The sequence below is a fragment of the Heloderma suspectum genome, chromosome 1, assembly GCF_057233095.1.
Source record: "Heloderma suspectum isolate Gila_16-S chromosome 1, 16-S_ref, whole genome shotgun sequence".
NCBI lineage: Eukaryota > Metazoa > Chordata > Lepidosauria > Squamata > Helodermatidae > Heloderma > Heloderma suspectum.
Window position 1 is genome coordinate 187537575 of NC_139458.1, and position 14057 is coordinate 187551631.

The window sequence follows — 14057 nt, forward strand, 5'->3', positions numbered from 1 at the left end:
TTCTTAGAGACACATTTTATTGCATAAGGACTCCCCCTCCATTTCTTATCAGTAACGGAGCTATGTGGTTTGGATCATAAAATGTGCTGTAAAGAATGAGGATCCCTTAATCCAGCCAATACCAGTTCAGTATACAATTTTCAGATGAGACATACATAATGCCTGCATTAATCCATTGCCTGAACCAATAATCTTCGGAAGTAAACATTTCTGTCATGTGAGTTGGTCCATCAAGGGTTTTAGTAGGTTTAGTACCATAAAAATGGTCCCATTTGGCTGTAGGCACATACTCTCCCTTTAAGAAAGTTTGATAACATGAGGGTGAGGAAGAGATGAGACTGGAATCAGTATTCTCTGTCCCGGAATGAAATCTGAATGCCACACTCATAAATGGGACTAAGGCCTTGGTCTTTAACAAACTGTAGGAGCAGCCCTCTCCACTTGTTTGAAAAACTATGTTAGCAAACATTAAACAACCCACACAATTTGCAAGCCATAGGTCTTGATACTCATGCAAATTGTCCTAACTGAATTGGGATGAGATCAAGTGTGTTCAACATTTTAAACTACTGAAAGTTTAGGAAAAAAACCATAATTGGTTGTGGTGGGAAAGAAAAATGTCCAATCATAGGCACTCATTGTTATTTTTAAGTTTGATACCCTTTAATACAGCATTTCAGAATATATAATTTATAATGTATATATGAATTGTACACTTGCTACTGGTACTAGAGCTAGGCTTAAAAATAATTTTGCTTGCTGCTGGGAGAATCAAATGGAAACAACTCATACCAGACATTTTGTATTTACTGGAATTTTAATCTTATACTGTGAAAATAAATTTGGCTTGCAAGAAAATAAGCATATGGTGATTTTTGTAAGAAACAAAGTCTAAGCATTTAAAAAAAACATTTTCAGCTGATTGCATGGATAATTACTGCTGTTAAAATCAAACAAGAGGCCTTCCCCTTGCAGACAGGAGATCCTGGACTCAACGCTACAAATATTTTCGTTTGCAAGATTATGTTGAATATATGGGAATACATTATTTTAAAATTTTGTATGTTTAAGTTTTTTATATTATGCCTTTTATCACCCAGAGAGCTTCAGCTATCAGGCAGTATAGAAATGAAATGAATGAAAGAAATGAACAGGTGCTATTGCACATTTACATTAGACTTCTATGATTTCTAAACTGTTTTGTTCAACAAAAATTTCTATGACTTCTAAACTGTTTTGTTCAACAAAGATTATTTGGTTAATCAAGTTGTTTAGAAGAGTGTTGGGGGGACCCAACTTCTAAAATCTGTACATTTTTGTCCCAAAATCTGTAGTAAATCCCTCCCACCAAGAGGCTGCAGGTACTATATTAGCGTAAAGGTTGGGAAATAAACAAGAGCACCACCAGTAAGATCATTATTTCTGCATCCTTACCCTAGTTATTTGAAGGAGCACCATTTTCTATATGTTACTGACTGAGCCCTGAGATCTTCCAGGGAAAGACTGCTGCAAATGTTCCCATCTTTTGAAATACAGCAAGTGGGCAGAAGATGTAGGGCCTTCCTACGTATGGTGCTCCACAGAACTCTAGCCAAGAAGGTTCATCTAGACAACACTCTTCTCCTTTCACAAAAGTACTCTTCTAAACAGGACATTTTCCCTTTATAGTTAAGCTTTTTTCTTGAGAGAATTCTAGAACAAGCCAATAAACAGATTACTCTTGCTCCTATTTTTATGGTTTAAGTTTGTATAGATATTAAGACTGGGAATTTATTTTTGTATATATATATATTTTTTTACCAAGAATGTGGTCTAAGTCCCATCAGAATTTCAAAACAGGTTTTCCACACTGCAAGCTGATTTAAGCTCTATCATAAGACTACAGCACTTGACTTGAATAATGGAATAAGTTCCCTTGTTAGCAACAGTCCTTTCTTGTAGCTAATAACTGAGGGGGGTTTTAAGTGCCTTTTGAAACTTCCACTAACTGAATTTACTGCAAGTTTCAGAGTCCCACATGAAATAGTTATCTGATTTTTAGAAATTAAGCATACGTTCTGGATTCTCCCCAAGCAACGTGAGAGGATATTGGTCTGAACTGCCATTAGTACAATTAGCCCATATATCTACTCAAGTAGCGGCTTGATAGGAAGCAGCATTCATTTCAAAACTACTCCTCAGATCTCTGTCAACTTAAACTTAATGGCTGGGACCTATAAGGTGCCCTTCTGCTAGTGGAAAACTTCCAAAAATGACCCATTTCTGACCTAGCAGAACAGCAAAGTGTGAAAAGTGACTCCAAAACTAGAAAAGTTCTTCCATTTGTACCAGTTCTCTTTCCCAATACTCTTGATAGATCACTAGTTTACATGCTACTTCAAGCTTGTACCTTCCTTTTTCATATTTTTCACACTGTGATGCAACGTCCAATACAACAGATAATTGCACAAAAAGAAGTCACACAAAAATTCACATGACAGCATTTCCTCCTTCCACTCATGGTTCTTTGACTCTACATAATTTAAGTTTTATTTTGGAAATGCTCAATATTTCCATTTCTATTTAGTCTTTACAACTGGCAGTTCTAGGTTTTAATACAAAATCATTTTCACCTTATTAGAAAAGAGTATGTCACTAATTCATATATTTAAATAATAACTTCCTCCACATTACTGGCATACTAAAAATTAAAAACAAGTTCCTCTTTTTTGAATGAAGTTTATTCTGTTTTTCAAAAGTGTCAACTCTAATGTAGTGTATTTTTCTACAACAGATTGTGCTCTTACCCAACAGCAGATGGCGATTGTGTTTTACACTATTCTGGAAAACAAACACTACTCATGAAAAGGAAGACATTTTGTAATCCACAGTGCAATTACATACAATGCAGAAACCCAGTGCTTCATTAATGCTTTTTCAGATAATTCCCATTCTGGAATAATTTTAAGTCTGGAAGACCAATAGCATGTAAAAATTAGCGAAAATATAATTTTGGTCCTCAAAATATCTTGAGTTGTAATGCATGTACTACAATCTGAACTTATTCATCACATGAACTATAAAACCGTATTGCATACAAAAGTGTATAAAATCGATTGATAAACTTTGAAATCCTGCTTCAACATACTCAACCATTTAGAAACGTAAGTATTATCTTATTTTAGAAAATAAGAAAGTAAGATACAAGTCATGAATTATATTACTACAATATGTTTTGAATTTAAAATGAACTCTGGAAAATACAGGATTTTACACTTCATTAAATTTGATTAAATTAATTTTCTATTACTTTTTAAAACTTAATTTTTCTCTATACAACACTAGTGGCAACGAACTATCTCCAACAGAACATAACGACCTGATATTGTTTCTATGCCAGAAACCACTCAACATTATACTGTAATTTGTGTCACACTATTTTTCAAAAACTGTATATACCACTTTCAATCGACACTTCAGGGAGTTAGATCAGCCAGATACTTATATACACATTACTTCTGACAAAGTTAATTTACTTTCCATTAGTACAATTTAATGAGCTAAATATAAAACATTGAAATATTTCATTTAAATGAATCATATAAATGGGGAAGGATTATGGAAATTGGATGTAAAAAGGCCTATGTTGTAAAACTATCATTTTCCCTCTCCCCCCTTCAAAATTATACAGTAATATACAATTGTTACACTTCTTCACGCTGAAGTCTGATAAGATAAAGATAATGAAGCGTTACACTGGTATAGCTGCACTTTACCCTTGAGACTACACCAGAGTAAGCAGCTGCATATGGCATCAAATCATTTTAGCAGCTTGATTCTACAGTGGCTGCCACTCTGCCAGTTCTTCGAACGTCTCTCTCTTTCTTCTGAAACTTCTCTTTCTGTTTCTCCAGTTTTTCCTGGGCTTTTTTAATATCTTTAATTTTCTTCTTTATTGTTGATCGGTCATTTTGACTGGATACTCCCAGGGTCTTTCAAATAAAAGTATATTTTATTAAATTCTAGAAAAGGAGCTGTGTTTGCAGCAAAAATAGTCAATGCGGCATGAACTTTCACAGATAAGAGTTTTAAAAACATTTTAGCTGTATGAACACCTACAGCCAGAAATTAACACAGCAAAACCAACATACAAACTGAATCTCACTTTACAAACTATAAAATTGGGCTGGTCCATGAAGTCACAAAGAGTCAGAAGTGACTGAATGAATAAACAACATAGAAGGAATACATGTATTTAAACATGTTGAAAAGAGATTAAGTCAGGAGGAAAACAATATTTTTTTAAACACAAGAACAGAGGTTTTGCAAGTAGTACAAGTTAACTGCAAGAGACTGTTGCTTAATATTATTTAGAGTTACATACCTTAATTTCTAAATACATTGGGCAGTATCCAATGCTAGCAGTCTGCCAGCGCCAATCACGTTGTGCTAGTGGGAACAACTGCTAGCGCAACGGGAAACTAGAGCTTCACAGCGCAAGCCCGGAAATTAGCCCAAACGAGCACTTCCAAACGGGACAAGTCAGCAAAGCAACCTTCCATGAGTTTGAATGACTTGTCCTGCTCAGGAAGCACAAATCTGAACTAGTTTCCAGGATTGCCCTATGAAGCGCTAGTTTCCCATTGCACTAGCAATTGTTCCCACTAATGCAAGGTTATAACTGACCAAAGGATGGTTCACACATTTTCCTCATATTTGTTTTAAAATAGAATAAAAATTGTTACCCCTTCTTTCTGATGCCTACACATCCCTCAATTTGTCTTACTTTAATTAAAATTACAATATGTGTGAACAATCAGGACCTCTCTGCACTTGTTGTGTGAACAGGACAGCATGGATAACACCTGCAACAATTACTGGGACTGTAGGAGCAGAAGAAAATGCTTCACTAGTCATGGAAATTGCTGTCAGACATCTCCAGATACAGACTAGTTTACCCAATCATGACACAGTGGCGGGTCACATGTCAGAGATCTGATTGCATTAGCTGTGCTTAAGCAGCTGTTAGAAATCATTAGGACAAGTTGGTCGTAACCAAGTTAAATTACATTTCAGTGGGCTGACTCTAGACTTAGTCATACTTTGAATAGACACACTGAAATCTATGGGATTTAAGTTAGTCATGATTAACATGATTAATCAATTTTGTTAATTCCAATAGGTCAACTCTAAGTATAACTAAGTCTGGATCCAACCCAACGGGCTTAAGTGCAATTAAAGTTCCTTGGACTAGGTCCAATCTCTTCAGAACATCTCTTTAAAAACCTTGGTGTAGCATCCTATAATTAGAATCTAAAGAACCAAGTGACCAGTTCTAGATATTCAAATGGGGTTTGTATTTGTATTTCTCAATAGTAGCAATGCTCCCCACCCCCAAACTGCTGTTAAATCTGAGGGAACTTTCCATTTATAATGTGGCAGAGAGGTTTACTATTCAAAGGGAACAAAATCAGACTCACTCTAGGCACATGCAAGCCCTTGGGTGTATGTAAAGTAGTGTGATAGAGCGTTTGACATGAATTGGAGAGACCTGGATTCAAATCCCTTTTTGGTCACAAAGGTTGTTGGGTATTGTCGGGCCAGTCACCATCTATCAGATGATCCAACTTCACAAGATTGTTTCAAGGATAAAAAGGGAACCTCACATATACCACCCTAAGTTCCTTAGAGGAAGGGCAGGTTATAAATTCAACTCCTAATAAAAATGCATCTGCTACCATAGCATATGAAAAGCTAGTTTCATGGTTTACTTGCTTTAGTTGTTAGCAGGGTGTAATATAGTTTTTAATCAGCAGATGGCAACATCTGATAAGAATGGAAAGCCTTTTGGCTATTTTTGAAGATGCTAATATTCCATACTTTTTAAGCTTACTGTATCACCATAAGATACATTTAAAATTCTCACTCCTGTTCAACCCAAATAAAACCTTTAAAGTGAACCTATTTTATGTAACAGAAAGTGTAGGCTGTAATCCTATATCCACTTACCTGGGAGTAAGTCTGGTTGACTCTGTAGGACTTCCAAGTAGACATGCATAGGATTGTACATGCTCAGCAGATATGTCAACTCCCAAAGTTATCTTACAGCATAATCCTGAGCAAGTCATTTCCTGAGAAGTCCCACTGAGTCCAATGGGATTTATTCCCCACTAAGCATACAGGATTGCAGCTTTAAAGAATGCACAAAGCAAGCTTTATCACTTGGAGCTCAACAACATTCAGCTGAACAGTGAGCCTTTTGTCCTCAGAGGAGAGCAGACAGAATGTAAAACCAAGCTAGTGCTCCAACATAAAAAGTCCTAGAAGAAAACTAAAAACCACCTAACATTTTAAAAAGAGCCTTTTACCTATAAACAAAAACAAAACAAATTCAAAATTAATATAAAAACTACTTAGAAAGAAGAGATATTATGATAGTCCAGTTTTACCATAAAGACATCCTCTGGTTTAACCCATTTTTTGTTTAATCCAACTTTTGCAAGTAGGTTAAAAGGAAAGGAGAATTTCAGGGACAGAGATATAGACTGAATATGGTTAAACACTTCAGCAATGAAACAGGATGCTTATGGAACTTATGTCATTTTCTCACTTTAAAATGCTTAGGAAAAAAGGTTGAATAGAATGGTTTAGGCACAGGATAGTCTGTTTTATGTCCAAGGGTTGAGCTGCTTCTTGAGCAACATCTAACAGTGTATCTAAATCGAAGTGATTAACTAGTAGCTTTTTGTATCCTGGGCAGACACAAATTTTCCACACTAAAAATTGTTTTCCAGGATTAAGTGGGGAGGGAGGGAGAGTAAATAGGATTTACTTGTGCCCTGAACAAGAGCCTATGCTGCCCACCATAATTTATACTACTGATCCACACAATCATCATTATACTACACAATTCACACTGGGACACAAGCTTACCTTCAACTTATCACTGTCAAGCAGCATTAACTGTTGCCCATCTATATTCTTGGTTGTGAATTCTGCGATGTACTGCTCCATGTTCATTCCCATTAGCCAATGGCATACCTGCTGTGTTGTCCATTCAGAAATTGGCCTACTGTGCCACTGGTTTTGTTTCCCTGTACTTGATGGCTCGTCATCTAAAGTCTGACCAAGCAAAACCGAGCAAATCAGGTTTTACAGTCATTTAATTAACTGATTTTAATAAAAAAAATAATTAGCATTTCTGACATGTAAAATCGTCAGACTTTCACAAAGACAACGTGATGTGTTTTTCTTAATATATGCCAATGTCAAAACAAATCTACATAATTAGTCTTCGAAAGCGGAGCTTCTCTCCCACCCACACATTTTAGTTTAGTATATTTTGCAAGACACAACATTTTCACTACACTTTAAGACTTAAATCATAAAATTCCAGAACATTTCGATGTGCATGGAAAGCAATTAAAGAATTCTCATCCTAACTGAAGCAGGTCTTTAGAGGGTAAGTGGGTCTGTTGGGTTGGATGCGGTTTTTATTGTTATTGCTGTGTTTTAATGTATTGTTTTATTATTGTTTTAATCACGTTATATTTATGATTGTAAGCTGCCTTGAGTGCTACTTTTCTTAGTAGAAAGGCAGGGTGCAAATCACATTGAATCAATAAACCCTGAACACCTTCATGAAAAAGTGGACTCCATTAAGTGGATGATCCAAGTGTTACCATCCAAAACATTCTGTTGAACTATAGTATTTCAGGCACTATTTGATAACTTAAAACAGCTATCGTCAAACTCATTCACTGTATGATCAAACTGACCAAATGTCAGCAAAATAAGTTTAAAATGACTGTAATGGGTCTTTCAACTTCTGGTCTTCTAGGTGCAGAGCTCTATATTTCAGTCATATATAGAAAAGTCCACTTCTAATATGGCTTTACAATACATACACTGCAAAACATTCTTGAAGCTGATGCAAAAGGGAAGAAGAAACTACTAGTGAAAACTGATTTCAGAGTGAACACTACACTAGGCAAGGAACAAAACATCCTTTGTATCTATTGATTTAGACAGATGCTGTCTGCTACTGAACTCATTTTGAGGGACAGTGGGACTCAGTTTTTACAACTCAGCATTTAAGTTACGCAAATAACTCCACCTTGGTTTAGATGTGTAATCAACTGCAAAAAACAAAGATGATGTATCTATTTTTTACTTGAGTGCCATGGTTCATTTGCACTAGTTCCCTGAGACTCCTTACAGGCATGTAGCTAAGGGGACTGTGGACCCCATTTCCTCCCATCCTCACCTCCTCTGGCGATGTTATGATTTCCAAAACTAGAAACAAAAATTGGTGCTTTGTTTGTATAAAGCTATTAACATATAATCTTTGACTAAAGACTGTATTATTTCTTACTCAAGGTAATATACTGAAAACTACATGGGTCATTTGCTACGCCACGAAGACAAGCTTTACAATACAGCAAGACTTTGTTATGTGTCTTTGTGTTCTTGGAACTTTCACATGTGCTCAGAATAATGTAACTGCACCTACCATATGCACTCTAATAAAATCAATTCTATGATATAAATTTGACCTATATCGAGTTGCACCTCCAACTCCTTTACAAGTAAAAGGCTTGTTTCTTGCTGTAACTGGTTTGATGAAAAGTGGTATTAGATCAATGCTTTTCCTACTGGACTTCCATCTTATTTCCTAGATAGTAGCTGTGGCTTGTGAACGAATTTAAGACCACTATTCTGCTCTGTGTGCTCTTTTTGACTCAAAACATATTTTTACCTTGCATTCACCATGTGGAAGGAAGTTTGAAAGGCTCCCAATTTAAACACAACTAAACTATACATGGACATGGGAGAAAACAGTGCATATAGCCACAGGTTACTTTCAAGCTTCCACTGCAACTGTTTGCAGTGATGAAGAGGCAAGGCTCTTTTCAGTTAAATGTGATAAACTAGAAAGTGAGCCCTTCTTCAGTATGAAAGTTTACATAACTTGAGATAACCTCCCCATTGGCTTTTCAGCACTTCCTGTTACTTTCAACCCAATCTAAAAGTACAGCGGGAACCACTGGTTATATGAATTTAAAAGCAAAATAAGTTTCAAGACTGTAATATAAAAACAAGATATTAGCAAGCAATACAGAATACCTCTTCCCTAGTCAGTTTCAAAAGTTCAAAAGACAAGACGGGATGTTTTTGTTGTTGCATTAAAACATTCAGAATAAGGAAGTATCCACTAGATTAATATAAGGGCTCTAACTCATCCTTCCTTTGGAGATGAACATTCTATTCTTAGGAACCAAGCAAAGATCAACGGCCAGCTCCGGTGTACTAAGAGTCCTTTGGCAAGCCACCCTCAATGGGCCCCTTTCCTCAAGGAGTTGACCTCCTCACCACCATTGCCACAAGCTGCTATTGCTCCTCAACATCCTTTGCATCATTGCTACCGCTTGCTTGATTGACAGGCAGAAACCCAGTGAGTAAGGAGCGGGGGGGGGGAGCGGTGTCTACTACTCCCCTCCTTCTCGCCACCACCACTGTTATCCACATCTACCTAAGCTGCGCCTCTACCATTTATGTGCAGACCATCTTTCCTGGGGAGGCACCTCTGCTCTGTCTTCTCCATCTCTGGGGGGTCGGTTCCTGGTCTGGGGTGGCGCAGCCTCACGCCTTGATGGACCCACCCCTCCACAGTCTACTGACATGGGTTTCTAGCCCATCCTTTTAAGGGGTAGATGACAAGGCAACTGTGCTAGCTTGCACATACTCATCCCCACACCTGTGCCTGATTGCTAAGGCCAGTCAATAATAATGAGGGAGTCTTTTGCACTCCACAGGGCAGGCACCCTTAAAGGGGAAATCAGTTTCAGTACTACTGCTCCTTCTCAGCACCACCACTGTTGTCTAGGGCACAGCAAGAGGCAGGTGAATAAGCAGTTCGCAATGGGGGAGCAACTGTAGGGGGCTCTAGTCAGTTGGCCCCTGCTGGGATTTGGGCCCTTGGCAGGTGCCCAACCATGCCTACCCTTAAGTCAGCCCTGCTGATACCAGTTGTTACCAAGAGAGAAAATGAAGAGTGAATACAATACAGTTGTTCTGAAAGTGGAAAATCCTCAAGACAGTTGGAAGAGAGACACAAAGGATGGAACCTGTCTAAATTCTGAACAGAGCAGCTTTGAAGAGGGTCAACACAGTGCATAAATACAAAGGTCACACAAGCAAAATTTTTTCATCGGACTGGAGTTCTGCAGGCTGGATGCTAGAGAGTAATTCTACATGAGGAGCTGTGAGTCTCATCAATGAAGGCTGACTTAGCTTGCACCACGTAAACCTCCTCATTATATTATGAAAAGCTGTGGAAGATCTAACGTAGGCAATCCAAAAACAGTTTGGCTTCAAAAAGGATCTAGAACAATTTCAACACTAACAGAGTACAGAACAAGAATTATACACTATAGTCAGACTGAAAGACTGAAGCACCACGATTTAGAAATAAGTAATACGATCTCTATATTCTGTTAGAAGCATCATCACATGCCATTCACACAAGTTATATAAGCAGCATGCTCGTATAAAGTACACTCCACTAGCGGTAGCAATATTCATCAATAAGCGGTTTTCCGGTGAATTGGGGATATAATTAAAATTTAATTGATTTACAGAATCAATTTTTTCTTCGGTAACATCACCATCAATTTCTTCAAAGGTCCAGTTTCCTAAATGTACACTTTTTATGGCTAATAAAGTGAAGTAAACAGCTAAGTATTTAAAGACTGATTTTCTAAACTGCATTAGTTGAGGAAATCACCCTAAAGTACAAAATGTTGCGATTTCCTCTAAATACTTAACTTTCACTTAAATATCAATGATCTCTACACATAGAAATACAATTAAAACATTAAGGCTTAAATCCGCCCGCTGCAGCCCCTCACATACACCCCAAATCTGCTCTGGAGGGTTGGGGTATGCAAGAAGTTGCAGCAAGGAAGAAGGGGATGGGGAAGTCCTCTCACACGACGTTGGATTTAAACCTAAATATGCACAACTTTAATTGGGCTCTGATGAAAAGTGCTGCAATTTAACATTCAAAGCTTCTTTTACTTTATTTATAAAATAAACGTTAGAAAAGAACAAGCAATAGGACTAGGGCGGATAGCCAAACATTACATACAATATATTGAACTAAAAATTGGTAAGGGGCAAATGATGCCTCAAAACTGTGATCCTTTCCTAGGTATGTATTCCAGTTTTAGGTTGTAAAAATATTTAAGGTGCAATGATGATAACCTACCGTTTTCATTTTAAACAAACCCAAATGGCATAATATAGTCTGAATGGTGACATCAACAATACACACAGACACACTGAAACTCACCTCATTTGAAGAGAAGGTTAAAGTGTGTGAACGCCCTGAAAGAGTTGGCTCTGTCACTAACCCTGACAGATCACAACTTGGCTTGCTATGGTATGAATCATCTATGACAATTCTACTCTGCAAACAAGTGAAAATAATGTTTTGTTAAATTACCCCTTGGAATAATAAATCACAAGGAGACACAGTACTTCTTTAAAAAAATTAAAGCACCTAATAATTTAGGAGCAAGTTTGAGCTAATTATACAGTCATTCATATACTATTCGCTCCCACCTTACAATATATAAATATTGAATTCTTTCCACTTGGTCTCTAGGAACACACTTCCAGAAAGTTATGCTAAGTACATTATTTTCAGCACACCAGGTTAGTGGCCAAGTCATTTCCTTAAAACCTGAATGCATCTTACATATGATCTTCAAATTCAAACTGAAATCCCAGATTCCACCAGCACTTTTGGCACTTCCAATTACACAAACGAAAAGGTGATTTTTGCTGACCCCACCCACGGCCCCCATGCCATTTGCCATCCTGTCATGGAGGTTTTCTGCAACCCCCGGGATGCCCATGCTAGTCACTCTGACCAGGAACTGCTCTTTTCCCCCTTTGACCATGCTTTCCTGCCTAGGGGAAGGATCTAACTGTAATTGTGCTAGTGCTGTTGACACTGCATACACATAAACCAAGGATGCACAGCTTGGGTGGGTCTGGGGCCAATCCCCTACCCCAACCTACTGGGAGTCGCAGCCCCCCCCCCCGCAATTTTCCTTTAAAATAAGGTGTGTACTTCCCATGCATCTTGTTTTAAAGGAAAGTAGCCCTGTTGCCACCGCCACACAATGTTTTTGTTGTGCTAGCAAGCGCTACTGACATGGCACAAGCATTGGTTTATGCTAGCATAATGACAATAGTGCTAGCTCATGGGCACCGTTGGATTCTTCCTTGAAAGAGGACTGGAGCCAAGGACTGTATCACTGGCACTCCTGTCTTGAGGAACAAAACCTAGACTCTTCCTCTGAAGAGCTCAGCTGTGGGTACAGTCATAGCAGCAACTACTGTGGCTTCATGTTGTGAGACCCTTTCATTTTGCCATTCTTTTTGCAGAACCTCCCCCGTTCAGTGCAGGCTTCCCTGATCTGCCATCCTCACAGCTGCTTTTTACAGCTAATGAGCTATGTCACGGTAAGCCAACATGGGTTAATTAACCTGCAGAGCTCCAAGATGCACACCAGCCATCATTTTGAATACGTAAGCTGCAGCGGGGGTACAGCACAGCTTGTTGTGCCATGCAAACCCAGGCATCATGGGTTACTTGAGGATTAAACAACCCATGGGTTATTCTACAGTTATCCAAGGGTTTAACCCTCCAATATCCCACAACGGTGGGGTCACAGGACATGACAAACCATGGCAGGACCCCCAAAATGTGCATTCCCCTATAGGCTAAAGTGTGAAAATGCACATTTCCAAGGAATTTGGGACATTTTCACATGTGCAAAATTGCATGATTGCACAGTTCGCACAAATGCAAATTTGCGCAAATTTGGAAAAAAAAAGTCCAATTCCGTTGATGGGAGGACAGCGGATTGAAAGGCTGTACTATAGACTTTGCGCTAGTGAAATGACACAATTGGATACAACCCAATCAGCTTGAACTTAATAAAATTTAAGGTATTTTTTTGTATTTAATATAGTTAATGTTGTAACTAAATACATAACAGGCTGCTCAAATTGCAAAATATGAACCAATTCTGACAGAAAAGTCAAGGAAATATCCCTACCAACCTAACTACTGATAACTATCATACCTAAGGCAGAGAGAAGACGACGCTCATTTGTGACAGACTGGCTATATGTTCTCTTGAATTCATATCAGCTGTATCAAACTCAGTGTTATAGTTTTGGAGGTTTGCAAAAAGAGATAATATTTATATATCTGGACATAAAGGAATGAGCCACTCTCACATAACAAAAAGATACAAATTAAAGAACAGTAAGGTGCTTTTCAAACCAAGTTTTTTTAAGTGAGTTTTTAAGCATCAATGTCCTTGTGGTTCTTGCAAGTATCAACCCCTGGCTGAGCTTGCCAGGGCCAGAGATACAAAATTTGAGATGTTCTAAAGACAAAACTAAGATCATGGCATCTGGCCCCATCACTTCCTGGCATATAGAAGGGGAAGAAATGGAAGCAGTGACAGAGTTTATTTTCTTGGGCTCCAAGATCACCGCAGACGGTGACTGTAGCCATGAAATTAAAAGACACTTGCTCCTTGGGAGGAAAGCTATTTGGGCAAACCTAGACAGCATATTAAGAAGCAGAGACATCACCTTGCCAACAAAGATTCGTATAATCAAAGCTATGGTTTTCCCAGTAGCAACGTATGGCTGTGAGAGCTGGACTATAAGGAAGGCTGAGCACCGAAGAATCGATGCTTTCGTACCATGGTGCTGGAGAAGACTCTTACGAGTCCCCTGGACTGCAAGGAGGTCAAATCAGTCAATCCTAAAGGAAATCAACCCTGACTCCTCATTGGAAGGACAGATACTGAAGCTGAAGCTCAAATACATTGGCCACCTAATGCGAAGAGAAAACTCCCTGGAAAAGACCCTGATGCTGGGAAAGATTGAAGGCAAAAGGAGAATGGGACGGCAGAGGCTGAGATGGCTAGATAGCATCACCGATGCAATGAATATGGACTTGAGCACAGTCCAGGAGAAAGCGGAGG

General features: G+C 38.3%; 1 protein-coding gene across 4 annotated transcripts in view; it reads right to left on the reverse strand.

Annotated features, from left to right (window-relative positions):
* Positions 1–2718: 2718 nt before the first annotated feature.
* LOC146358523 (neurabin-1-like) overlaps positions 2719–14057 on the reverse strand; it is a 51555-nt gene continuing 40216 nt past the window's right edge. For 2 of the 4 annotated variants that reach the window (XM_084812889.1, XM_084812883.1), the window contains exons 17-19: positions 11333–11449; positions 6913–7101; positions 2719–3971 (exon numbers count right to left, since the gene is read on the reverse strand). In XM_084812889.1, the coding sequence (XP_084669015.1) occupies positions 3804–3971; positions 6913–7101; positions 11333–11449 (474 nt within the window). In that variant the 3' untranslated portion in view covers positions 2719–3803. The remainder of the gene's footprint in view (positions 3972–6912; positions 7102–11332; positions 11450–14057) is intronic. The other 2 variants (XM_084812905.1, XM_084812897.1) reach the window with 1 other exon arrangement.